Source organism: Taudactylus pleione, unplaced genomic scaffold (assembly GCF_031769625.1).
Source record: "Taudactylus pleione unplaced genomic scaffold, aTauple2 ptg000201l, whole genome shotgun sequence".
NCBI classification, from domain to species: Eukaryota; Metazoa; Chordata; class Amphibia; order Anura; family Myobatrachidae; genus Taudactylus; species Taudactylus pleione.
This window is the reverse complement of record NW_028284603.1, coordinates 22,649,966-22,677,862: the sequence shown is the minus strand read 5'-3', so window position 1 is coordinate 22,677,862 and position 27,897 is coordinate 22,649,966. Positions and strand designations below refer to the sequence as shown.

At 44.2% G+C, this 27,897-nt stretch overlaps 1 protein-coding gene across 1 annotated transcript in view; it reads right to left on the bottom strand.

Moving 5' to 3' along the window:
• Positions 1 to 27,897, bottom strand: part of HAAO (3-hydroxyanthranilate 3,4-dioxygenase) — a 65,139-nt gene that overhangs the window by 22,807 nt on the left and 14,435 nt on the right. The window contains exon 4 of the mRNA XM_088477525.1: positions 309 to 415. Coding sequence (XP_088333651.1) covers positions 309 to 415 — 107 coding nt within the window. The remainder of the gene's footprint in view (positions 1 to 308; positions 416 to 27,897) is intronic.

Genomic DNA, 27,897 nt, shown 5'->3' with positions numbered 1-27,897 from the left:
ACTGCAGTTTTGATGCAGTCCCTGACACTGGCACGTCCCCACACACCCGCCATCAAAAGCCACCCCTACAGTCACCGCCCAGGAAATGCTTTCAAAATGACATGGAACTCCAAGCATAATTCCGATATGCATCGGCAGTAACCATGGCGACACATGCGTAGTGCGTCTCGGACACATGCACAGGATTATGACATGTTTTAATAGCTCCACTTCTGAATCAGGCCCTTTATTCTTTACTACTATTATTTAACTTATTCTACGTGGCATAAAGATAATAATAAAGATAATATAAGAATATGAACCTTTACCTTAGACCATCTGTCTCTGACTTTAACCTCATGCGTTCAAACACGAGCCCCACTGTGTGTGGGAACCTTTGTGGAGAATGCGGTATCCGAGCCGGAAGCAGAAACATCTGTCCAGACAGAACGTGTTATTATAAAAAGGAGCCAATTCATGCAAATATAACATTATCTTTCTCAAGTAAATCCTAGTTAAACCTCACACAACAATTACTTTCTCCTATAATCACACACGCCAAACACACAGAAACATGAAAACACAGATGTCTTTGTGGAAGACAGTTCATAAAGATATCTGGGCACTGATGTTGTTTCTCATATTTTTTAATCTCTACTCTTACTACATATTTTATTCTCCGCAGGGATAGTTTTCTCAAAATCTGTGAATAAGCTCACCTATAGCTACACAGTAAATATCATGGAGATTGCATGTGTGATTTATGATTTATAAACTTTAAAAAAAATATATATATATATATGTATTTTAATTAGGGATGTGCGCCGGACCATTTTTGCCGGATTTGGATTTGGATTTGGTTCTAATTCATCGTCCGGCTTTGGATTTGGATTTGCCAAACTGCGGTGACTGGCTTTGGATCTGGATTTGGATTTTTTTACAAAAATTGACAAAAAAAGCTAAAATCACATAAATTGGTATTTTTTTTCTTCCTAGAGTATTATTAACCTCAATAACATTAATTTCCAGTCAATTTAGACCATATCACAGCTTATAATATTGTTTTCAACATTATTGGCCAAAGGTTGCAGTGAGCTGACTGGTTACTAAGCGACAAAGCAGCGGCACAACGACACAGACACCACAGTATAAAGCACATCTATGACACATTGCCACACAGCAGTGGCAGAAATGAAAAGTAGTGCACCCACCCAGTGGGGTACGGCCAGCAAAGTCACAGTACTTGTTTACAAAGTGGGCTACGGCCCTAGGAGTCACAGTGCACAATCTTATTCGCATTACACCGCACATAGGGCCTGATTCACATTACACCATAAAGTAGTGTCTCTTATTTATGTTACGACACACAGTAGTGCCCCTTTTACACAATGCCCACAGTAGTGACCCTTTTACACAATGCCCACAGTAGCGGTGTCCCTTACACAATGTCCCCCAGCAGTGGTGCCCCCTATGCAGTCCCCTTAGTAGTAGGGTCCACTATGCAGTGCCCCCAGTAGAATGCTCCCCAGTAGTATGCCCCCCATTAGCAGGCCCCCCCAGTAGTATGCCCCCCATTAGCATGCCACCCAGTAATATGTCCCCCATTAGCAGGCCCCCCCAGTAGTATGCCCCCCATTAGCATGCCACCCAGTAGTATGCCCCCCAGTAGTATGGCCCCCCCAGTAGTAGGCTGCCCCAGTAGCAGGCCCCCCCCAGTAGTAGCCCCCCCTGTTGTATGGGCCCCCCCTGTAGTATGGGCCCCCTGTAGTAGGCTGGCCCAGTAGCAGCCCCCCCAGTAGTAGTAAGCCCCCCCAGTAGTATGGCTCCCCCAGTCACAGGCCCCTCAGTAGTATGGCCCCCCCAGTAGCAGACCCCCCCCCCAGTAGTATAGCCCCCCCAGTAGCAGGCCCCTCTGTAGTATGGCCCCCCAGTAGTATAGCCCCCCCCAGTAGCAGACCCCCCCCAGTAGTGCAGACCCCCCCCAGTAGTGTGGCCTTCCCGCACCCCCAGTAGCAGACCCCCCCCCCAGTAGCGCCCCCGGCCCTTGCACAAATAAAAAAATAAAAAATAAAAACGTACCTGTATCCCCGCTCCCGCGCCGTCCGCTCTGTCACACGCTGAGGAGGGAGCCGGAAGACGGAGCTCATGTGTGAGCTCCAGCCGGCTCCCTCCGTGCAGCAGCCAATGAGAGTATGTGTGACTCTCATTGGCTGCTGTAACAAACACACAGCTGCCGCTGGCGGCTGTGTGTCTGTGTCTGTGTAGGGCAGAGCGCTATCACAGCGCTCTGCCCTACACGCGAGGAGACCTGATGTCGGATTCTCTAGTGAGAATCCGACATCAGGCGGCCGCCGTTCGGCCCCGAACGGGGATCCGAGTCAGGCGGTGAACACCCTGGACTCGGATCCCCAATGTTCGGAGCGGTTCGGATTCCACAGAATCCGAACCGCTCATCTCTAATTTTAATTCAAATATCATGTAAACACAGAATAAAGAATTTGTAATGATATTAATCTGTGATGACAAAAACAGACCTGCTATTGCAGTTGTACAAGTCAAAGACTAAAGGTGTGGGGATGCCATCACAATGCAGAATCATACCACCTGCATGGTGCTGGCTATAGCAGTGATATCGCTGGCAGTAACCCATTCATGTACAGTATAGTGCAAAGCAATAAAAAAAATGCCCTGGCAGCGGGGAAAACTGCCATTTTTGCAGACTAAATAACATTAATAAATCAGTCCTAATATTTGTTAGGGGCATAAATGGGCAAAAGTGCTAAGATGACCTCACGTTGCTGACTGCATTGTACCACAAAAGCAGCAATGCTAATGCCAGTGATAATAAAGCAAAGTAAAGTACATCTCATCCATCCTCATCCAACATATTTAGGATGAAAAAGATGTAACTGCTGGAAAACATTTGCAGATTCTGGTGACATAGAGACGTCTTGGTAAATAAATAATATTAGGCAACCTGTTTTCAGAAGATGATTGCAAAGTTGTATGAAGCAATCCTGGGTGCTGAACATATTGGATTTTTCTTTTTTGTAAGGAGGGGGTCTGGCCACACCTCCTCGGGTTGACCATGCCCCCTCCCTTGTACCGGGAGCTGTCGCCAGCCCTGGCAACCAGTGAACTTCTAGCTATCATTTATCTAGAGCAATCTATAAAATGACAGCTAGAAGCTGAGTGGTCGCTATGGTCAACTTATCCACTTTATCTCTCTCAAAGGTTTGACGCTTCAACCCCATTGTCACTTATATGCTAATTCAGGATTGTATGCAAATGTTTTTTGTGGATGGATCTTGCAATGTTTAGCACTACACATGCTCTGTAGCCAAGTGCTTGCATCCAAGTCACACATCTCAGTCGCATCTCAACTTTCAGCTTAAAGAGCGTATACAGAGATCTGTCTGATTTGAGACAGATATCTTGCACCAGGTATACAGTTGGTGCAATTGTGTGCTGTAACAACGATGGCTATTTCCGCATGCCAATGATAGGGTGATGTAGCTGCATATAGAGACTTGCAACTGGAATGATTGGCAGGATTTGGCCCTCTGCATGATGGGCTGGATTTGACTCCCCAGAAAGATGTGCGGGAATTGGTACTCTGAATGATGGGGTGGATTCTGCCCTCTACAGGATGGGCATCTGCATGATGGGCTGTATATGTCCCTCTACATGATGAGCTGCATTCAGTCCTCTGAATAATGGGCTGCATTGGGCCCTCTGAACGATGGCTGGATTCGGGTCTCTGAATGACGGTGTGCATCATAGGCTGCATTCGGCCCTATGCATTATGCGCTGCATTCAGCCCTCTGCATGATGGGCTGAAATCAACACTCTGCATGATGCGCTGCATTCAGCCCTCTGCATGATGGGCTGAAATCAGCACTCTGAATGATGGGCTGAAATCAGCACTCTGAATGATGGGCTGAAAGCAGCACTCTGAATGATGGGCTGAAAGCAGCACTCTGCATGATGGGCTGAAATCAGCACTCTGCATGATGGGCTGAAATCAGCACTCTGAATGATGGGCTGAAATCAGCACTCTGCATGATGGTCTGGATTCATCCACTGAATAATGGGCTGGATTTGTCTTTATTTATAACACTAGCCACAAATGTACAGAAAGCTGGTACAAATACTCAAAAATACACAAGTATTTGTACTGTGCTTAACAATGACTTCAATATCTATCTGACTTTTCCCAAATATAAGGAAACAAAAAAGTCAAATAATATTTCCAAACAAGGGCTATATTGGTAATTGAAAACAATACATAAGATGCTGTATTGTGTAAAAACACAATATTAACCATTTAACTGACAATTATTTCCCGAAAAACCAGTAAGAAATTGTCTTTTTTTAATTTAATAAGGTATGTATTTTTGAAAATATATTTACATATTTCTTCTAAAAAAATATACCTAGGGGGTGTTTTTCATCCACCGTTTTTCATAGGCCTCCATTGTAAAATCACCTCCCACCAACGATCAGAAATAGCCCCCCAGTGGCAAAAGATCCATAGCATTATCAACCCCTACCCCGTAGTGGTAATAGATCCCAGTGGTAGAGCCCCCAGTGTCAATGGGTCTTTACTGTTAATTGCCCCCTCCTCATGTGTCACTTTATATCACAAATGTATTTGTGTTAATTGTGTTGATATTAGTTCCTTCTTTTGATTGGAGGCACAGTGCTCCTCTGGGAATCGTTTAGTCTCTGGATTGTTCGTGGGGGCATGCTGCCCAATGGGGGTGAACAGGTGCAGTCCACAGTTTGGGAGATGGGTAAAGCCTTTGAGGGGGCTCCTTGAAATGTGGTCCTTACTACTATCACCTTTACTAATTCACCCAGCCTGCTGCCTACTGTGTGCTCTTTATACCTCACCACAACACACCCACCACAATACACACTGACCACCCACCCCCTCCAACTCCTCTCCCTCTCTCCCCCCTCCCTGTCCATATACCCAGTACCCAGGAGCGCACGTAACCCATCTATTATTACATTTGGATACTGAATTTTGTAAATTTGTGCAGTTAAAATAAGCCTAGAATTATACCTTATTATACCACAACCCGACCGACCATAGAATCACCTCACACCTATTTTCTCCCAGCTCCTTCTATAGACTCTAAATTCCGTGACATGTGGAGTGTGGAAGAGCAGCACCTGAGGGTTGTAGCAATAGAACTTGTCATCCTGAAAGTTGATTTATTTAAATTTCTGCTTTTCTCATCTCTAAAACAGACACATTTAGGTGTTGCCCATAGCAACCAATCAGAGTCTGTCTATAATTTTCTAGAATGCAATAGAGACATGATAGCTAATATCTGATTGGTTGCTCGGGGCAACACCTCCATTTTTAATTTTTAGAAGTAAATCTACCAATAAATATTTAGCAAAAACTCAGCAAGAGTCAGTAATAATATTTCTAGAAAATAATAAAACTTTACATGTTATTAATCTTAAATAGGATTCTGAATACAATATATTACAGATGAAGCACATTTATTGGGAAATATGGTACGATTGGCTGTCCCCCCAATATGGGGAAAAGATGCTAAATTATGCCATTCTCCATCTGTATCATAACGCTTGTTTAATAAGCAGAGTGCAGAGAGAGAGTGCAGCAGGTGCTGGACCTGTGGTGGATCCAGCAAGGATGCTGCCGCTGGGCCTGCTGGTGTGACCGGCATGGACCTGGGTGCCCCCCGAAAAAAACACTTCTTACCTGTCAGCAGCAGCAGCCTCCCTCTCCAGCTCAGTACCCACTGCTGTGTGCTGGGCTGTGGTGGATCCAGCAAGGGGGATGGGGAGGGATCACACTGATCAACCCCTTACCCCAGATCTGCTCCTGGCTAAGGGGCACAAAACGCCCCCTTGTGTAAGGCACAAGCTGTGCGGCACTTACTGGTTTTCTGATTATTTTTATAAGGGGTATGGCCATGCCTACATGATTAGTCCACACCACTTACAGTGGGTCTGGCCCACTCTCTACGACCCTAATAATAAGGGGTGCTTTATAGTTTAGTGCAAATTGTGTCATCTAGGCACCTTGTACCATCTGTTCTGAAAGTATAAAAATTATTCTTAGAGCATATTTTCCATGTAAGAGTATATCACTTGCATTAGGAAAATCCTTCTTCATATTCCAATAGAATTTTTTCAGAAAGCTGCAATGATAAGGGGCATTCATCTGGAACTATCTTCAAAGTCGTGTAACAGTAGAAAGCAAAGGCAGCATCAGTTTTTCCAATGGAAATTTGTTACAATTAAGAAGAATTAAAGGGCTATTTAATCTTACTTGCTTTTAGTAGAAGTGGAATTAAAGTTCATTTTCTGCTCACTAGTTTTTCGTGTTCTCATCACCTCAGCTAATGACATCGGTGGTTTTAGGAAGACAAAACAGACCTTTTTTTCTAGCGGGATTGAGGTTTCATAAGATTCTCAAATGTTTCAGAATACAGTGGATAAAATGAACCCCATTTGGGTGCTATACCTGTTTTGAGTACGAGATTCTCAAAAATAAAGTATTATCTACAGTATCTATCAAGAGCAAGGTAGAATAAATCAGAGAATTAAAGGTACAAAATGAAACGCCCAGGAAAAACATTGCAGATTGAATTTCCATTAGAAGCAATTATACTGTATACTTGCAATGCCCACTAGGGATGGCCAGGGGTGTCGGGAGGGAGGGGGAGCGGGTACTATTTACCAGGGCCCGGGCTTGGTGGAAGGGCCGCCCCCATCCCGCTTACTTCACAGCAGCACAGCACACGTTGCAGTGTGCTGGGCTGCAGTGGGAGACTGCTGGCGGCAGCAGCAGTCTCCTATGCCTGTGGGGAGGAGCAATCACTCTGATCGTGCCTCCCCTCCCCAGCGCGCTGCAAAATTATTTAAAAAAAAAAATTATCCTTGGGTGGCGTGGCTACGGCGGCACAAGTAGGCCACGCCCCGTTCCCCCAGGTCCGGCACTGCTCTCTGCACCCCAGGGGATGGCTACAGGTGGACTATCCATTGATGTTCACCGTCAAAGGCACAAAACCATCTATAATGAATCATCAATGGTTTTCACCTCTCGATGGTCACCGCTGCTGGGGGCGCTGCGGGTTGCAGGCCAATCAGTGGTGGGGGCGGGGTTTACCAGGCCGCTGGGAAGCGGGGCTAAGCTCCGTTTTGCTGGCACCAACAGGAAAACACTGCTTTGAAAAACCAGCTACACGGCAAGATGCGCATCTGTGGTCCATATACTGCCACCGGACTCAGCAACATCGTGCTGAAAATACATGTCCTAAATATATACAGCACTTCAATATTGGGGGTTATGACTGGGGCTGTCTGACATACAGTAGCGTCATATGTTAACCAGACAGGAGACATCCATCGGAGCACTGAGATTAGTCCCGTAGTGAGACACTCGCAACAAAAAGCCTAATCAGTGACAGAGGAATAAATGCCATTTAAATTCGGCAATAGAGTAACAGCAGGGCTGAATAAGTAAAGAGATACAATTGGCAACTACTGCAGAGTAACCATAATCCATCACCACAATAACTGAGAATACATAAATACAGAGGTAATAATTTTCTCTGGATCATAATTAGTGACGAAAAGAAATGTCAATTATTACTGTTACAAAATAACAGCGGTGCCATATAAATAATGAGACATAGGCCCTCATTCAGAGCCGCACGTTAACAACAGTACGCTCGTTGCGTTCCGATGTTGACTAACCGCGCATGCGTCGGTGTTACACTGCGCATGTGCGTACGGCAGATTGCGAGTTTTTTTTCTCTCGTTCCTAAAATAGCGTACAGGAAGTGACATGTCAAATGTGATTGACAGAACAGGGCGTTTTTGGGTGTTGACGGGGGTGGAGATGAAAAAACGCAGGCGTGGCGAGGCGTTTTTGGGGCGTACATACATTAGCAGATGCGAACGTCAAATGTGTTCGGACCGTCTCATACGTCACTGGAACATCCGCTTTCCCTTCAAAATGCTCGCACAGCTTAGGGTCAGGATTACTCGACCACATTGGCGATGGCCTTCTCCTCCGTCCCGGGACTCAACGATGGTGCTGCGATTAATCGCGGCTGGTCAGTAAAGTAATTAGTGTTGGATTGAAAACCGGCTTGGTATGTGTTTGGAAAGCAGTTTATTGGGATAGCACAAAAGCGTACGCAGGTGGAAATCAGAGCTGCTAATGTCATGATTACACAATCAATTAGCGTACATTTTTGGGGTTTTATTTTGGCCACAATTTGTTGGTTATGGCCTATTGTAACAATAATGTCATCATGTTTTAATTAGCTCCCCTTTTTTTTGGTTTACTGTGGAATTTGCATCGCTATGTGATTTTTTAAACGTTCCTTAAAGAGGCCTTTTTTTTTTTTTAAGAGGGTCAGTTTTTGCCTTTAGGGCCAGGATTAAATGTAACCCATTTGTACAATAATGTCACAATACAATCTCATTTTTTTGTTTTAAATTTATTGTTTAAACACAAACAAATTGGCCTAATATTTTGTTGCCTTTTTTTGTGGCAAAGATATTTGTTAAAAAAAAAAAAAAAACCATAACTGCTAACATAAGCGTAAATACCAAATTTAAAAAAATTTCACAAGAAAGGAGAGGGAAGTTTTGACCAGAAAGGAATATGAGCCAAGCACAGAAGGAGTGTGGGAAAAGTCGCCATTGCTGTCACCGTTTTCTCGCCCGTTTGGCTGGGTGAGGGTGGGCGCCAGACCGGGTCCGGGATGCCATCGGGCTGGCCTGTCCAGAGGCAGATGTTGTGGCCTCTGGACTAGGCACAGGGCTAGGCACATTTGGAGGATTGGCTGATGTTGTGCCAGAGGTGTAGGATCCGGATGTTCCGGCAGGAAGGGAGGTCGGCTCCACCATGTGCTGGCGAACGAGCTGCTACAGGGCATCGGCGATGCGGATGTTGGCCCTGGTATTTTCCGCCAGGGCCTGACCAATGGTCACGTTGGCCGCAGCATTTTGCTCCAGGGCCTCAGCCACCCGTATCAGACTGGCGTCCATCCTCTGCAGAATCTCCGTATGGCAATCCGATTTAAAATTGAGTTCTGTGAGGAGGCCCACTGCCTGCGAGGGGGCACGCCCTGGACTGGCTTCTGCAGGGTCCTCAGCCGGATGTACTGGTTCCTCCCCTGCAGAGCCAGCAGAAATTCTGCGGCCAAGGCTCCCCTCTGGAGCAGACTCATCCGCCTCTGTCTCTGTTAGGAAAATTGCGAAAAGACTCACATTAGAATGTACATATTGGCACAATAGCATTTCAGAGTTGGTGACATCACAAGACTTACCTTGGCCAACATGAGGAGCCGCAAAGTCTGGCATGTCCGTATCCATGTTGGACACGCCAAACACCTCCACAGCCTGCACACACCCCTGTGCCAGCTCTTCTAAGTCTGTCAACTCCAATGACACAGGGGTGGGACCCCCACCTGTCCCCCTTGCATGCCTAGCCCTGTCGGCAAGTTTTTGCTTGAGACGATATTTGAAGTCTGCCCATCTGTAGAATGAAATTGGACCCATTATCCTTTTTTTTACAATGGGGTTTGTTTATAGGATGGGAAAGTGTTTACTTACCGCCGTTTGACATCCCGGGCTAGACGGACATAATCACCCACCCTATTGACAGCAACGGCGACCTCCTCCCACATTCTCCACTTCTGGCTTTGGCTCATATTCCTGGCTGCCTGGGGCAGGATGTCAACGCACTTCTGGATCAAAACCTCCATCTCCTTGCTTGTGAAATGTGGCTGCCTTTTTTTTTTGGCAGCTTTGGCGGGTTGACTGGGGCCAGCAGTCTCTTCCATGTCATCCTCCTCACCTATTTGGGTAAATATGCAGATTTAGCCACTTCACAACTTGACCAATATATTTGTTTTAAAATAATCATTGAGACAAAATGCATGAAGGCCTTACCGCCGGATTTTTGGCCATTGTTTCCCTGGTCTGAAGCCATGTCTCTGCTTCCAGAATGAAATCAACCAGAAATTCAATGTGATTTCGTGACGTATTTATACATGCGTCCTTTGTTTGCGGCCGCATCATTGATTGTGCGTCCCTATGATTCATCCTTAATTTGTGCGGGAAAATAAACACTATTTATGGCTTGGTGTGTGTGGAGTCGAGGTTGGGTTGTTGGATTGTTGGCGGTTAAGTTGGTTGGATTTGGTTGTTTGCGGTTGGAGGATTTGGCAGAGTTGGTTTTTTGTTTGGTTTTGCTACAGTTGTTTTGGTTTTCCGTTGGCGTTTTTTTGCTTTTTTCCACATCCTTTCCTGATTTGGTAAGTTTTGTGCAGTCTAATTTGTGGCCAATTGGTGTCTACTTCTGTTTTTTGGTTAGCTAATTTTTTTTAACACTAATTTCATCTTTTTTAGTTTGTTTTGGCTTTCGGACCCAAAGACCTTTTTTTTGGAAATCTTATATATTCGAGTTGGGTAAGTCCATTTTTTTTCTTGCATTAGCGAACTAATTACCGCATTTTTGACTGTTGGTGTAGTGACTTGCATTTGCGAATTAATTACCGCATTTTTGACTGTTGGTGTAGTGACTTGCATTTGCGAACTAATTACCGCATTTTTGACTGTTGGTGTAGTGACTTGCATTTGCGAACTAATTAACGCATTTTTGGAGGCTTATTCATCATGTAAACCAGTTTTGCTTTTCCCTTTTCCATTTTTGGGGTCCATTTGAACCCTATTTGACGTACGGTGTGCAATGTCGTTTTCATCGATGGCCAAATGTGTGTTTCGCCTATTTTATGTGTTGGCTTGCAACAATTTGAAAAACAAAAATTCACCCTCTAAATTTTTGATGTCTCATTTTTGGCTTTTTTACAGTTTATACGTATCATGACAATACCCCGGCATGTAAGCAGCTATGGATGGTATCAGAAAGCTAAGTTGTTTTTTGTTACTTTTGGGGTGGCTCAAAAGCCTTACATTGTAAACTTTGAATTTCAGGTAGATCTGGGGCGAATTGTTCTGGCCCTGCTCCCGGAAGACGACCAACCTCAAACTCGTCCCAGGCGTAGGCATCGTAGGCATGCAAGGCCCCAGATATTTCGAACACGTGTCACCCTTTTTGGAATGCCCGATGATGAGGTTTTAAGACGCTACCGTCTACCTCCCAAAATCATCATAGACACTCTCTCATTAATAGAAAGTGATCTTGAGCGGCAAATTGACAGTCCAACAGCAATACCACCACTGACGCAATTTATGGCGGTGTTACATTTCTGTGCCTCAGGATCGTTTCAAACAACGGTGGGAATAGTGGCGGGCATCTCCCAATCCTCCTTTTCCCGGATCCTGAGGGCAGTGATGGAGGCACTTTTCAAGCACCTCCATCATTTTATTAAAATGCCTTTGGATATGGGTGCCCTTAGTGTGGCCAAGGCCAATTTTTACCAAATAGCTGGCTTCCCACACATCATAGGGGTTGTGGATGGTACTCACATACCACTTCAGCCTCCAGCACGGCTGGAGGCAATATTTAGAAACAGGAAACACTATCACTCCCTGAATGTAATGGTGGTATGTGATGCCTCCCTCCAGATCCTGTCCCTGAATGCTAAATTACCCGGAAGTGCTCATGACTCCTTCGTCATCCGGCAATCAGGGATATGGCAGAAATTAACCAACCTACAAGCTGGTGATGCGTGGCTTCTGGGTAAGTGGAGACCTTTAGTACATAACAATGTTAAGCTTGATACACAGTGTTCCTGATGTGGTCTATTTTTGTTCACAGGAGACAGTGGATACCCTTGCATGTCCTGGCTGCTCACTCCTTATTTGGCTCCCACACCAGGGCCACAAAGTGCGTATAATTCCGCACTTACAGCCACCAGGCAAGTGGTGGAGCGCTGTATCGGCCTTTTAAAAGGCCGATTCAGATGCCTCCACCGCTCTGGTGGCGAGCTCATGTATGTGCCGGATATGGTGTCGAAAATTGTGGTCCTGTGTGGGATATTTCACAACATTGCCATAAGGAGTGGTGTCCCAATGCAGCCAGAGGATGCCTTACCTGAGGATGGCCCCCCCGAGGTTGGTCGAAGGTCAGTATGTGGGGGGGCCATACGCGATGATGTGGTGGCCAGATTTTTTAGGTAAGTTTGAACAAAACTCCAGTGTTTATACCTAATGTGTTTGTGTTTGTTTGCGAACATCTAATTTTTTTTTTTTTTTCTCACCATCTTCTGTTTGTTCACATAATCTTTGGCACTCCAACGCTCACTACTTCCTGCTACCCTTACCAAACCTGGATCTGGTCCTTTTGGGCATATATTCTGGAACCCATATCGCAACGCCATGTTTGTGGAATCATGTTGGCATGGTCCTTCGTCAACCAGTTCTTGATTTTTTGTTTTTATTTAATTATTTCTTGGTATGTGTTGTATTTGAATTTATCACTGTGTTCTTTTTTTGGGAGTGACCACTTTGTTTTCTCTGTTATGTTGTGAATAAATGTTTGGAGAGTGAAATGGTCTTCCTTTTTTGGGACGTTAACAGCAAGTGTAACCAGGTTAACACAAGTTACATTTGACTAAGGGGTAAACCAGTACTGACGCCAGTTGAGCTAAACTGAAATATGTTTTCAGCTTCCCAATCCACACCAAAAGGAAGCCTGGCCCAACCTTGGGATTTGTAAGATTGGCCTAAGCAGCTTGCGCACCAAGTAGGAACCTGGAAAATGTAGAAATATGTAATTGACACTACACCCAAAAAGGGAAATGACATTGTTACTGTTATGTGTTTCTTGTGTCTGTTTGACATACAAAGACAAAACACAATCTAACTTTTAAAAAAGGGAAATCCTTGCAGGAACAGTCTACTTATGTCATGCTAAACTATCTTGGTTTGGGTTTTTAAAAATGAGCCACAACGTATATTTGTCTTAATAAATTTAATTTGAAAATATAACAAAAATAAAAAAACTACTGCCGAAGGAGGCCAGACAGCCGGTCGAGGGCCACCAGAATGCCGATGACATGTTGGCGCATCTGCCCCACAACATCCGCCACCTCTTGCCGACGCCTCTGTTCCTCTGTGGGTGAGAAAAGTGTGTGGGTTAATACAACAATAGGGAATCCACATTAAAAAAAAAAAACACAACCAAATCACTCCTAAACCCAAACCAAAAAAAAAAAAGGGGGGGCTGGCAAAAATACAAGGCCTAGGTACAAATTCCCACAGGTATGATATGTGTATGTTTAAATCACCAGGAAGAGGTAAAGGCAAACCTTCACAATCACCAAAAGTCAAGCCACAAAAACACGAAGAAAGGCACGACACATGATTACATACAAACAGTTTGTGCTTTAAAAAAAAAAAAAAAAAAAACATACCGGGAGACAAAACGGGAGCTCCGGAAAAACCTCCATGATCCTCCTCGGAGGATCCGTCATTACCCAAAGAATGGGGAGGAGTTATGATGGACTCCGGGGAGGGGGTAATTGGAAGAGGGGTGGGTGGAGGAGAGGGGGAAGTGGGACGGAGGGGAAGGAGGCCCGACATTTCCGGGAGAGGGTCTGGGAAGGATGGGGAGGAGTGGGGAATAGGGGAAAGATTTGGGGTGGAGTGTTGGCTGGGGGTTGGGGATAGTGGCCGGGAACGCCGTCTGGACGGACGGTGACGGCGGAGTCTTGGCTGTCCCCCTAAAATATGTCAAAGAAATTGCGGTTAGTTTATGGACAAATCCGGGCAACCAAACTAAAAAAAAAAAAAAAAAAAAAACAAATAAGCCAAATAGCAGTAGAATGAATAAATCAGAAATAGAGGGGAAACATGCACACGCAGATATGAGTACAAATAATAAATAGAACAGACAGGAAAACATGCACACGCAGATATGAGTACAAATAATAAATAGAACAGACAGGAAAACATGCACACGCAGATATGAGTACAAATAATAAATAGAACAGACAGGAAAACATGCACACGCAGATATGAGTACAAATAATAAATAGAACAGACAGGAAAACATGCACACGCAGATATGAGTACAAATAATAAATAGAACAGACAGGAAAACATGCACACGCAGATATGAGTACAAATAATAAATAGAACAGACAGGAAAACATGCACACGCAGATGAGTACAAATAATAAATAGAACAGACAGGAAAACATGCACACGCAGATATGAGTACAAATAATAAATAGAACAGACAGGAAAACATGCACACGCAGTTTGCCCCACAAACACAAACATTAAAACCACAATACATAACACTTACTTGCCAGGATCTGCATGCGAAAGCATGCCAGCAAGCGGGGCGTTCGCCGTTGCAGGTCGGACCACCTGCGCTCCAGCTGTCCGATGTTGCGGCGTGAGCCGAAGGACCGCAGGCGGGACCGTGCCTCCGCATACGCGGAGCGCTTCTGCCGGTTGGTCATGGGTTGAGGTTGGCTGGTGATCCGGCGATCCATGACCTCCGTAAGCACCAGCAGCTCGCGCCTGGTGAATGCGGAGGCTCTCATGATGGCAATGGTGTTTTTCTTAAAAATCATTTTTGATAAAGTGTGTAAAAATTTTCTGATTGGCTAATGTATTTTGGAAATTAACAGGAGCAATTTTATTGGTCAGTGTATGAGTCATGTGTTCGACAGGGCCAGAAATCTCTGGAGAGTTATGATAGGCTTGATGCAGTGACATGCGTAAGCAAATTTAAATAAAGAAATGAACCCAGGGAAATATGCGGGGATCCACAGCAATAGTACAATTGTTTAATTGTGGTTCACATGTTTTTTGAACAATAAAAGCGAATGTTTCATCCGTACGTATTCTGCGGGTAAACACAAACACGGACAAGAGTAAAGTTTCTTGCATTGTGTTGAAAAAAACAAACAATTAAGCTAATTGATACATTGATTGGCATGATACGATTGATGGAGGTAGGCAGAATAAAGGAGCAGGTAATCGACATCTGACAAGGCCACTTCCTGTTTATACTTGTGCGTGCGTTCCTTTCAAGCCATTTCGGGGATGTACGCTCGCTATTTCGTACGCTCGTTAGTTAGAGGAGGGGTCGTCAGAGTTTAGGGAGGAATTTTAGATGCGAACGAAAATACGAGCGAGCCATTGAATTTAAATATTTTTGTACGTACGCCTAACGTACGTGCGCTCGCTTGCGAGTGGGTCTGAATGAGGGCCATAGTTTTATATTATTGTTAAATAATAAACTTCTGCCACTGTAACATATAATGATACATTGACACAGGGTCTATGATATTCTTTCCCTGGATTACAAAGAGAGAAAAATAAACTAATCATCTAAATCCAGACAGGTGACATAAAACACAGCATGAAGATCAGCTCACTAGAGGGACACTCATAACTGAGGTATAAGGCCCTCATTCAGAGGCGCTTGCAAGAAGGGAGCGCTCTTTCTGAATGAGGGCGGCCGCTTCATTTTTGAAGTGCGGCCTCCTGGTCGTTAGGTAAGCTGTGGGTTACCACCCACAGCTTAACAACCAACCAGGTTGATGGTCGCGATGGTCAAGACCATCGCGACCATCGGGGCTTGCGACAAGACCCTAAGGTTGGGTCTCGGCAGCCGCAAGCCCCAGGGAGCTTCCTGCTCTGAAAGAGCAGGAAACTCCCCACTGACATTACTGATGATGTCAGTGCGGCTGCCCACAAAACAGTAGGCGTTCGTTAAGGAACGCCTCCGTTTTGGATACCACCCCCCGGCCCGCCTACAAAATGGGGCAAGCTGTCGATCAACATCGACTGCCACCCCTTTTGTAGAGAGCTCCGGAGCGACAGAGTTTCTCTCTCGCTCCGGGGCTTGTGCACGCGCAGTCTGGCCGCTGCGCATGCGCACGGCTAACTATCGACCCGGTTGCGAACACATCGGTGCTTGCGACCGGGTCTGAATGAGACCCTAAATGCCAACTAATGTTTGTAACATAGGAACAACAGTGCCGTGAAAGCAAGGGGATACAGTTGGCAACTATTGCCTAGTAATCACATTCTGTCACCATAATAACTGATATTTAAATAAAGAAGTTATGATATTTCTCTCCAAAATATAACCAGTGAAAGAAAAAAATTTCAGATATTGCTGTAGCAGAATAATAACACATTGCATAAAGAAGGAGACACAGTTGGTGATTACTGTTCAAATAACTATTTCCTGCTACCATGATAAATAACTATATATTGAAATAAAAGTTATGAGATTTTTTTCTCTATATTGTAAAGAGGAATAAACTATATGACCCTTAAAGCCCAAATGTCTAGGAAATAAGCCTCATACAGATTGAAGTAATTTATACACAATTGTTATTGAACATCACCCAACACATTCGATATTTGAAGTGCTGAAAAATAGACTATAATTAGTCTGACGGCAGTAGGGACACTCTTAAATCTATATCACTTTTTTCTTATATCTAATAAACACGTCTTTAAACTACACAATTACTCTTTGATTTTATAAATATTCACCAGATCTTTTCTGTTGGACAATCAATTTTTAAATAGTAATTAATAAAGATTGAAATATTTTTAGAAGTATTTTTCCAGAGAATTCCTGAAGGAATGTTAATACTGGATGTAATAGTGCATTTGACATTAAAATTTTGCCTTGTTTCTCTTTGTTCTTCCAAAATTATGTTCAAGATTGTCGAATAGCACCTCCATAGATACACTATCTGATATATATAACAATCATACACTATGGGGAAATATTAGAACCTCTTAAAAAATACATACTGTAAACTCTGTTTTTGGTAACTAATAATACAATTGGTGCGGGACCATCTAATACCCCTTTTACATCAAAATCCCGGGTCAGACACTGGTCAATCCCGGGTCGAACTCGGCTAAAGACAACGTTTACACTGCAACTCGACCCGGGTTATTCCCGGGTTTGCCCCGTTTACACTGAACCCGGGTAATCCCTGCTTTTCCCTATAGATGTCATTAACACTGAACCAAGGTAATCATTGCTTTTCCATATAGATATCATTAAAAATGGTCTTTTTTAAGGGCTGACAAAGATGAGGTCACAAAAGGTAACAAAAGAGAGGGGTAGTAACAGGGTGTGGCTCAGGCTGCTGTTATGGCTGTGTATCAGCCTGCGTTTGTAGCTGCTGGTCAGGCTGTGGTGCAGGCTGCAATTCTGACTGTGGCAGCCTGTGTATCAGCCTGCGTTTTGTGGGAGTTGGTCAGGCTGTGGTGCAGGCTCTATGCAGGAGGTTAGGCAGGCAAGTAATGGCTGCGTGTGCGTCTCACTGCAGGGCCCTGACAAATGACATCATCTGCCAGCGCCCCAGAAGCTCAAATCAGCTAATAGCAGAATGTAGCCAGGTCAAATAATCCGGGTAGCACCCGTTCACACTGCCGCATGACACGGGAACAACCCGTTTTCAACCCTGCTCTCAACCAGAGTAAGATTGCCGGGTAATTCGACCCGGGATATTTTTCTGGAAGCCGTTCACACAAAGCATCGACCCGGATCGACCCGGCAATAACCCGGGTTATTCGGTTGGTGTAAAAGGGGTATAATATAGTTGTATAAGTCTCCTATGCCTGTGGGGAGGAGCAATCACACTGATCGCGCGCTGCAAAATTATTTTTGAAAAAAAAATTTCTATCCTTGGGTGGCATGGCTACGCCGACGCAATTAGGCCACGCTCCGTTCCCCCAGGCCCGGCACGGCTCTCTGTGCGATGGCTCCCTGGGGATGGCTACCAGTGGACTATCCATCGATGTTCACCGTCAAAGGCACAAAACCATCTATAATGAATCATCAATGGCTTTCACCTCTCGACGGTCACTGCTGCTGGAGGCACTGCGGGTTGCGGGCCAATCAGTGGTGGGGAGCAGGGTTTACCGGACCGCCGGGTAGCGGGGCTAAGCACCGTGTTGCTGGCACCACCAGGAAAAAGAAAAAAAAACATCTGTTTCTAGGTTGCCTTCGATGTCGAAGAACCATTGGATCTCCGCCATCAAAACCATTGGCCATCAGTGGTTAACCATCAATGGTTGTTAACTATTGATGGTCGATGGCCATCCCTACTGCTCATGACTATCCTTGCAGCAGTGCGAGACTATTGGCTTTGGATAAATATTGGCAGAGGACTAATGTTGCTCTGGGATGTAGTTATTATCCCGCCGGAATCTTGACACCAGTCAGAAGCCCAGTTTCAGCATCCTGACCACCGGCATCTCATCAGTAAGTATTGGTGTAAATTCCCCTTTTAAAAAGAAAGAAAAAAAATATTTTATTAATAAATTATATTTTTTAGACTGGTCTTTTTTTTAATGCCATCATGAGATGGCAATAACAAATTGGGTATCAGGGAACAATAACTAAAAAAAAGAAAAAACACTGGAGATACTGTCACCATTGATAACCCCATTAATACATTGGGAGCAGCAAAAAAAGAGATTATTTGTCCTTTGATACAGTAGCTTTAGCCCACAGTTTTGATAGTTATGTTGCCATCTAGTGCCTCACCTTAGTATTGCAGTAAAAAAGATTTGGCGTACTTTATGGTGTAAATTTAACTAGTGTCTGGTCCAAGATTGCCCGAGCTGAAATACTCACAGCATTGTTGAAACACGGGACACTTTTGACTGCTGCAAAACTCAATTTACCAAGAATGAGATACATGCAGGCTGCATATGTGTATTGTGTATATAAAAAGTGTCCAAAACTTAAAAAAAAACTATGTGGGGTTGGGTCCCCCTCAAAAGCATAACCAGCCCGGGCTGTGTGAGTCAGTCCTGTTTCAAAAAATACAGGGGACAAAATGGAGTGGAGTTCCCTGTATTTTTAAAACCAGCACCAGGCTTCACTAACCTAGTGTTACAAGCCTCCGCAGTGCGAACCTAGGGTGAGGAGAACACCAGGCGATCGTTCGCTGAATTCCTTCCCAACGCTATCACCAGCATCGGAGCAGCCAACGCACACACAGGAAATAGTCACAGGATCCAATCCAGATGAAACCAGGGGGGAGTAGAACTACAAGTGCCAAAAAATATTAAAATAACCACAGTACACACACACACACACACACACCATAAAAAAATTTTTTATTACATACACTCACACTCACACTATACTCACCTCTTCTCCAGTAGCATCCCAGTGTTTTATTAAAAAAACTTAATACCTACCCCTTGGCACAGGGCGGTTCTCTTGCCCAGTAGCATTAAAAAAAAAAACCTCAATGTCCCGATCCATTTTGGACTGAAGAGCCAGATGTGTTTCCACATACAGCTCTTCCCCTGCAAGTGACAGGACCCACAAGGTTTCCTGCACTTTCCAGTCTGCCAGCCAATCAAAGGCCACTACTAGAGTAAGTGGCTGCTGAAAGGCTGTGATGGCCTGGCTGTCAATCAACAGCCAGGCCACTGAATGGCTGACAGACAGGCCAATCAGTGGCCTAGCTGTTGGTTGACGGCCAGGCCAATCACAGCATTTCATTTACTGGAGAGGTTTCTACTAGGGATGTGCACAAGATCCCCTGTATTTTAGTTTTGGATCTGTATCTCCTTCGTGTTTTGGATCTGGATATTGTTTTGGCAAAACCGCCCTTACGTGTTTTGGTTTTGGATCTGTATTTTTTTCTAAAAAATCATAAAAACAGCTAAAATCACATAAATTGTGCCTGTTTTTGGTCCTACAGTATTATTAACCTCAATAACATTATTTTCCACTAGTTTCCAGTCAATTTTGACCACCTCACAGCTCACAATATTGTTTTCATCCAGTTTAGGCCCATAATTTGCACCAAGTTAGCTGGCTGACTAAGCTAAGTGGCAGCAGTGGGCTGCACAAACATGTAGCAGTTCAACTTCCAACATGGCACATAAGGAAACATATGTTTTCATTAATCAAGAGGCCTGAGGGAGATGGAGTATGCATGTAGTTGAAGGCAGGAAAAGGAAGGATTGATTCATAGTAAATTTAATTTACGTTTTGGATTCCAAAGCAAATTTATGAGAGAGGAAGGTGGGGAGTCATTTTAAAGAATATTTGACTCCTTCACATCAGTCCTTGCCCCAGTTAAGCTGTTGTGGTGGTCCAGCATTTTCTTTTTAAATTAAAGGGGCAGCACACAAAATGGAAACTCTGAAGAGGAAGGTCACACAGGGATTTTTAAAGTCTGATACCAAACATCTCTTATCATTGTGCTTATGTGATTATGGATGGGAAGGCTGGGAGGGGAGGAGTGAGAATATTTCCAGATACCATCACAAAATAGCCCTTCCATTTGGTGTTTGAGTTGCATCTGACTAAACATGGCCAAACCAGGTTGGTATCTACAAATCAAGGTTGAAAAATATCATAAGAGTTTTTTGCAAGTATACAGTACATATCTGTGATTTTAGTTGAAATAAATACAGTATGAAACTATTGTTTAATAGTCAATTGTTTTTTAGAACTTCTAATAGTAGTCTTCCTGGTCCCCTGTTGGGATCCACTCACAGCAGCAGCATCAGCAGAGGTAGCACTCAAGGATTCTTCTGAGGAATCCAGGATAGGGGAGGACTGAGTTAGCCTTATCAAATTGGATGCAGAACTACTTCCGATCTTGATTGAGGATATTATTGATGAAGGTGTTGGTGGTGAAGATGCCAGGTGCTTGGATCTAGCAGAGAGAAGGGAGCTAGCTGACGCTGGACTGCTTGTTGTTACTTCTTTAGCCAAAGTTTCAAAATTTTGCAAACACTTTTGTTTTGATGGATGCGCTGTAGATGATGTAACAGGGAGTAGGTTCCTAGATGGTTAGGGTCCCTACCTCTACTTACTCTGGCATGACAACGGGTACTGATGGCTTGACAATTGTTGTCCAGATTTGGGTATAAATGATTCCACACATAAGAAGTTGATTGTTTTGTTTTATGCTCAGGCATGACAATTGGCTTTTCCTTATCATGGGCAACAACTGTTTCCACTGGGGCCTGATTTACACAAACAACATCCTTATCAATAACATCCTCATCATCAGCATCCTCATCATCCACATCCTTATTAGCGTCGGCTGCTCAAATATCCTCCTCATTCTGGTGCACTTCCACAGAAACATCCTCAATTTCTATGTCAGCATGTTGACTCGTGCTACTCATCCCCACATTTGAAGAAGATCCACAAATGGTGGAAGGAGGCTCCTCTTCTGAGTACAGTATTGAAAAGGTCAGACTCACACATGGCACCCGCCAACACACTTAGACTCTCCTCATAGATTTGTGACATTTCTGAGCACACAGTTGGTTTCTGTGCCTTAACGATTTACATTTTTTTGCAATATCTGTAGGGAGAAGGGCATACATCAACATAAGAGACAGAACCACCAGTCATAAATAAAGGCCAAGGCCTTTCCTTGCCACTTTGTGTGGTGAAAGGCATATTGCCAATTTTATGTCTTTCTGCAGCTAACTTTCCCTTTGATGTTTTTTTCTTTAGCACTGTAAAAGATTGGTTCTTTGATTTTAGATGCCCTGTCTTAAGTCCTGAATGCCTTTGGGCATTGGCTTTAGTAGATGATGTTGACGGACTAGTATCATCATGACTGGTGGCACTGGCAGCAGCTCCAGCACTAGTATGTGATTTCTGCTCTCCTCTCAACTGATCGTTCTCCATATCAACAAACACGAATGAAGTGGGGTATAGCACACACAACAATTTGTACCAATTTTAAATATTACACTGCGGTATCAATGACCTATAGTGTCACAATATTTTTATGAATAAGAAAAGAATAACACACTGCACTACCACTTACAGTGTCACAAGATATTTTATGAATAAGAGAAGAATAACACACTGCGCTACCACTTACAGTGTCACAAGATATTTTATGAATAAGAATTACACACTGCGCTACGACTTATAGTGTCACAATACGCAGATGATAAACTGCGGTCTGGCTGGCAGTGTCACCGAACAATAACAGCGTAGCTAGCACACAAAAAAAAAAAACTGAAAGAAAAAAAATATACATATTTTTTGTGGAATGCAAATTTTATTGACCTTTTATTTTTTTACACTGGGGAAGAGCACCTCTGGACAAGGCAGCAGCCCTTTGATGAACAACACAGCACCCCTTTATGGACAATAAAGCACCTGTGCAGAGTGCAGATGGACCACCTGCAGAGTCACAAATACGTGGATGATAAACTGCGGTCTGGCCGGCAGTGTCACCGAACAATAATAGCATAGCTAGCACACACACAAAAAAATACATATATTTTTTTTTTTCTTGTGGAATGATAATTATTATTTTTAACTTTTATTTTTTTACACTGGGGAAGAGCACCCCTGGAATGACAGAGCACCCTTGGATGACACAGCACCCCTTTATGGACTGCAGCCATAGCCCCTTGATTGACAGGACAACAGTGACACAGCAGCACCCCTCACTTTATGTACTGCAGCCCCAGCCCGACAACACTGCACCCTTGAGCAACTACAACACTGCACCCTTGAAAAACATAGAAGAACAGAGCACGTCTGTTCTGTATACTCTCCACAGCCAGAGTGAAAATGGCACCGATCACTGGGACCTTTATTGAATCCAAAATCCACGAGAGTCCGACAGCGGGATGATGATGTTTTGCCTCGTTTTGGATTCCGAGTTACGCAGGAAAACCTCAGCTGGACTCGGATCCTATTCAGATCCCCTATGTTCGGGTGGGTCTAGTTCTCGAAGAACCGTACTCGCTCATCTCTAGTTTCTACATATATATATATATATATACACAGTATATATATATATATATATATATAAATTATATATCTCAATCAGCATATAACTGCCATGTTACAGGCTGTGTTTGAAAATGACAGGAGCTGATTGATTAGTACTTTATCACTCTCCAAGGCTTAGTGCATCTCCCCCAGTATCATATAGTATCATATATATATACAGTCAGGTCCATAAATATTGGGACATTGACAGAATTTTCATATTTTGACCTCTATTCACCACCACAATGGCTTTGAAATGAAACAAACAAGATGTGATTTAACTGCAGACTTTCAGATTTAATTTGAGTGTAATTACATCCAAATCAGGTGAACGGTGTAGGAATTACAACGGTTTCTATATGTGCCTCCCACTTTTTAAGGGGCCAAAAGTAATGGGACTATCAACTCAAAAGCTATTTCATGGACAGGTGTGGGCTATTCCCTCATTATTTCATTATCAATTAAGCAGGTAAAAGGTCTGGACTTGAATCTAGGTGTAACATTTGCATTTGGAATCAGTTGCTGTCGTCTCTCAATATGAGATCCAAAGAGCTGTCACTATCAGTGAAGCAAGCCATCATTAGGCTGAAAAATCAAAACAAACCCATCAGAGAGATAGCAAAAACATTAGGTGTGGCCAAATCAACTGTTTGGAACATTCTTAAAAAGAGAGAAAGCACTGGAGAGCTCAGCAACACCAAAAGACCAGGAAGACCACGGAAAACAACTGTGGTGGTTGACAGCAGAGTTATTTCCCTGGTGAAGAAAAACCCCTTCACAACAGTTGGCCAAATCAAGAACACTCTCCAGGAGGTAGGAGTATATGTGTCAAAGTCAACAATCAAGAGAAGACTTCACAAGAGTGAATATAGAGGGTTCACCACAAGATGTAAACCATTGGTGAGCCACAAAATCAGAAAGACCAGATTAGAGTTTGCCAAACAACATCTAAAAAAGCCATTACAATTCTGGAACAACATCCTATGGACAGATGAGACAAAGATCAACTTGTACCACAGTGATGGGAAGAGAAGAGTATGGAGAAGGAAAGGAACTGCTCATGATCCAAAACATACCACCTCATCAGTGAAGCATGGTGGTGGTAGTGTCATGGCGTGGGCATGTATGGCTGCAAATGGCACTGGTTCCCTTGTATTTATTGATGATGTGACTGCTGACAAAAGCAGCAGAATGAATTCTGAAGTATTTTGGGCAATATTATATGCTCATATTCAGTCAAATACTTCAGAACTCATTGGACGGCGCTTCACAGTGCAGATGGACAATGACCCGAAGCATACTGCAAAAGCAACTAAAGAGTTTTTTAAGGATAAAAAGTGGAATGTTATGCAATAGCCAAGTCAATCACCTGACCTGAATCCGACTGAGCATGCATTTCACTTGACGAAGACAAAACTGAAGGGAAAATGCCCCAAGAACAAGCAGGAACTGAAGACATTTGCAGTAGAGGCCTGGCAGAGCATCACCAGGGATGAAACCCAACGTCTGGTGATGTCTATGCATTCCAGACTTCAGGCTGTAATTGCCTGCAAAGGATTTGCAACAAAGTATTAAAAAGTGAAAGTTAGATTTAGGATTGTTTAGTTTGTCCCATTACTTTTGGCCCCTTAAAAAGTGGGAGGCACATATAGAAACCGTTGTAATTCCTACACCGTTCACCTGATTTGGATGTAATTACCCTCAAATTAAATCTGAAAGTCTGCAGTTAAAGCACATCTTGTTTGTTTCATTTCAAAGCCATTGTGGTGGTGAATAGAGGCCAAAATATGAAAATTCTGTCAATGTCCCAATATTTATGGACCTGACTGTATATGTATATTGCACATACATAGCATGCCACACACATATACATTGCACCCACATAAATAACACAGTACACACACATACTGTACATACAATCATGCATACACACACACACGCATACATACTGTACATACAATCATACATACACACTAGGGGTGTGCACCGGCCACTTTTCGTGTTTTGTGTTTTGGTTTTGGATCTGGATCTTTCTTCGTGTTTTGGATCTGGATTGGTTTTGCCAAAACCACCCTTCCGTGTTTTGGGTTCTGGGTTTTGTGTTTTGGATCTGTTTTTGTTTTAAAAAAAGAATAAAAACAGCTAAAATCACAGAATGTGTTGGTTTTTCTGCTCCTATGCTATTATTAACCTCAATAACCTTAATTTCCACTCATTTCCAGTCTATTCTGAACACCTCACAATAGTGTTTTTATGTCTAAAAGGCTATGCTAAGCGACACGAGTGGGCGGCACAAACACGTGGCCCATCTAGGAGTGGCACTGCAGTGGCAGACAGGATGGCAGTTTAAACAACTAGGCCCCAAACAGTACATAATGCAAAGAAAAAAAAGAAGTGCAAGATGGAATTGTCCTTGGGAATATGTTGTATAAACATGACATACACACTTTAACAAACCAATCAATTCAGCGCCAGGGTCTGCCACACAACTGTGGCTGAAATGATTGGTTCGTTTGGGCCCCCACAAAACAAGCTGGCAATTAATCTGTCCTTGCACAAACTGGCTCTACGGAGGTAAGATGTCGTCCTTATCCTCCTCATCCACCGATTCCTCACCCTCTTCAGTGTTGTGTACATCCTCATCCTCACAGAGTATTAACTCGTCCCCACTGGAATCCACCACCACAGGTCCCTCTGTACGTTCTGGAGGCTGGTCTCCCTGGAAGAGTTGATAATTAATTTTTATGAACATCATCTTCTCCACATTTTGTGGAAGCAACCTCCTACGCCTTTCGCTGACAAAGTTCCCGGCTGCACTAAACACTCTTTCGGAGTACACACTGGAGGGGGGGCAACTCAGGTAAAATAGAGCCAGTTTGTACAGGGGCCTCCAAATTGCCTCTTTTTCCTGCCAGTACAGGTATGGACTGTCTGACATGCCTACTTGGATGCTATCACCGATGTAATCCTCCACCATTCTGTCAATGGTGACAGTATCATATGCAGTGACAGTAGACATGTCAGAAATTGTTGCCAGGTCCTTCAGTCCGGACCAGATGTCCAAACTTGGTCCTGCCTGCCCTGCATCACCACCAGCGGGTTGCTTAGGATACCTAAGTTTTTTCCTGGCAGCCCCAGTTGCGGGAGAAAATGAAGAAGGAGCTGTTGACGTGTCACGCTCTGCTTCAGCTGACAGTGTGTTCACCAGCAGGTCTTTGCACCTCTGCAGGCTTGTGTCAGCCGGAAAGAGAGACACCACATAGGCTTTAAACTTAGGATCGAGCACGGTGGCCAAAATGTAGTGGTCTGATTTCAACAGATTGACCACCCTGGAATCCTGGCAAAGCGAATGAAGGGCTTCATCCACAAGTCCCACAAGCCGAGCAGAATCGCTCCATCTTAGCTCCTCCTTCACTTTCTCCAGCTGCTTCTGCAAAAGCCTGATGAGGGGAATGACCTGACTCAAGCTGGCAGTGTCTGAACTGACTTCACGTGTGGCAAGTTCGAAGGGCTGGAGAACCTTGCACAACACAGAAATCATTCTCCATTGCGCTTGAGTCAGGTGCATACCCCCTCCTTTGCCTATGTCATAGGTGGATGTATAGGCTTGAATGGCCTTTTGCTGTTCCTCCATCCTCTGAAGCATATAGAGGGTTGTGTTCCACCGCGTCACAACCTCTTGCTTCTGGTGATGGCGGGGCAGCTTCAAGAGTGTTTGCTGGCGCTCCAGTCTTCGGCACGCAGTCGCTGAATGGTGAAAGTGGCCAGAAATTTTTTGGGCCACCCAAAGCGTCTCCTGCACGCCCCTGTCGCTTTTCAGAAAATTCTGAACCAAGTTTATTGTGTGAGCAAAACATGGGACGTGCTGGAATTTGCCCAGATGTAATGCCCGCACAATATTGGTGGCGTTGTCAGATATCACAAATCCCCAGGAGAGTCTAAGTGGGGTAAGCCACTGGGCGATGATTTCCCTCAGTTTCTCTAAGAGGTTGTTGGCGGTGTGCCTCTTACTGAAACCGGTGATACACAGCGTAGCCTGCCTTGGAACGAGCTGGCGTTTCTGAGATGCTGCTACTGGTGATGCTGCTGCTGTTGCTGCGTAAGGTGATACATCTACCCAGTGGGCTGTCACAGTCATATAGTCCTTAGTCTGCCCTGTTCCACTTGTCCACATGTCCGTGGTTAAGTGGACATTGGGTACAACGGCATTTTTCAGGACACTGAGGACACTTTTTCTGACGTTTCTGTACAGTCTCGGTATCGCCTGCCTAGTGAAGTGGAATCTAGACGGGATTTGGAACCGGGGACACACTACCTCCATCAATTGTCTAAATCCCACTGCACTAATGGCGGATACCGGACACACGCCTAACACCAAAATAGCAGTCAAGGCCTCAGTTATACGTTTTGCTTCAGGATGACTGCTGTCGTACTTCATCCTCCTTGCTAAGGACTGTTGGAGGGTCAATTGTTTAGTAAAAGTAGTGGTGTTCCTACTTCCTCTCTGGGATGATGAATGACTCCCAGCAGCAGCAACAGCAGCACCGGCAGCAGGAGGCGTAGCAATGCAGGATCCTCCGGAGGAATCCCGGATAGGAGAGTCAGTCATGCCAGTGACATGGCCTGCAGGATTACTTCCGATCCTGACTAAGGAGGAAATTGACGAGGAGGAGGTGTGGTTTGCAGGCGCTTGGATACAACAGGACAACGGGATTTAGGTGTCCCTGGACTGCTTACAGTCTTAGCCAAAGTTTCTGAACTTGACAGTAACTTTTTATGAACGCGCTGCAGGTGCCGTATAAGGGAGGATGTTCCTAGGTGGTTAACGTCCCTACCCCTACTTATTCCACCTTTACATATGATATATATGGCAAGACAGTTGTTGTCCGGATTTGGATAGGAATATTGCCAGACCAAAGAGGTGGAATGTTTGGTCTTCTGCCCAGGCATGACCGTGATGGGCTTTTTCATCCCACGGACAACAACTGTCTCCCCCAGAGCCTGATTTAAACAAACCACATCACCATCAGAATCCTCCTCGCCAACTTCCTCCTCAGCGCCAGCTACACCAGCATCCTCATCCTGTTGTACTTCAACAGTGACATCTTCAATTTGCATATCAGCAAGTGGGCTATGGGTGCTCCTTTCAGCACTTGCAGGGGGTG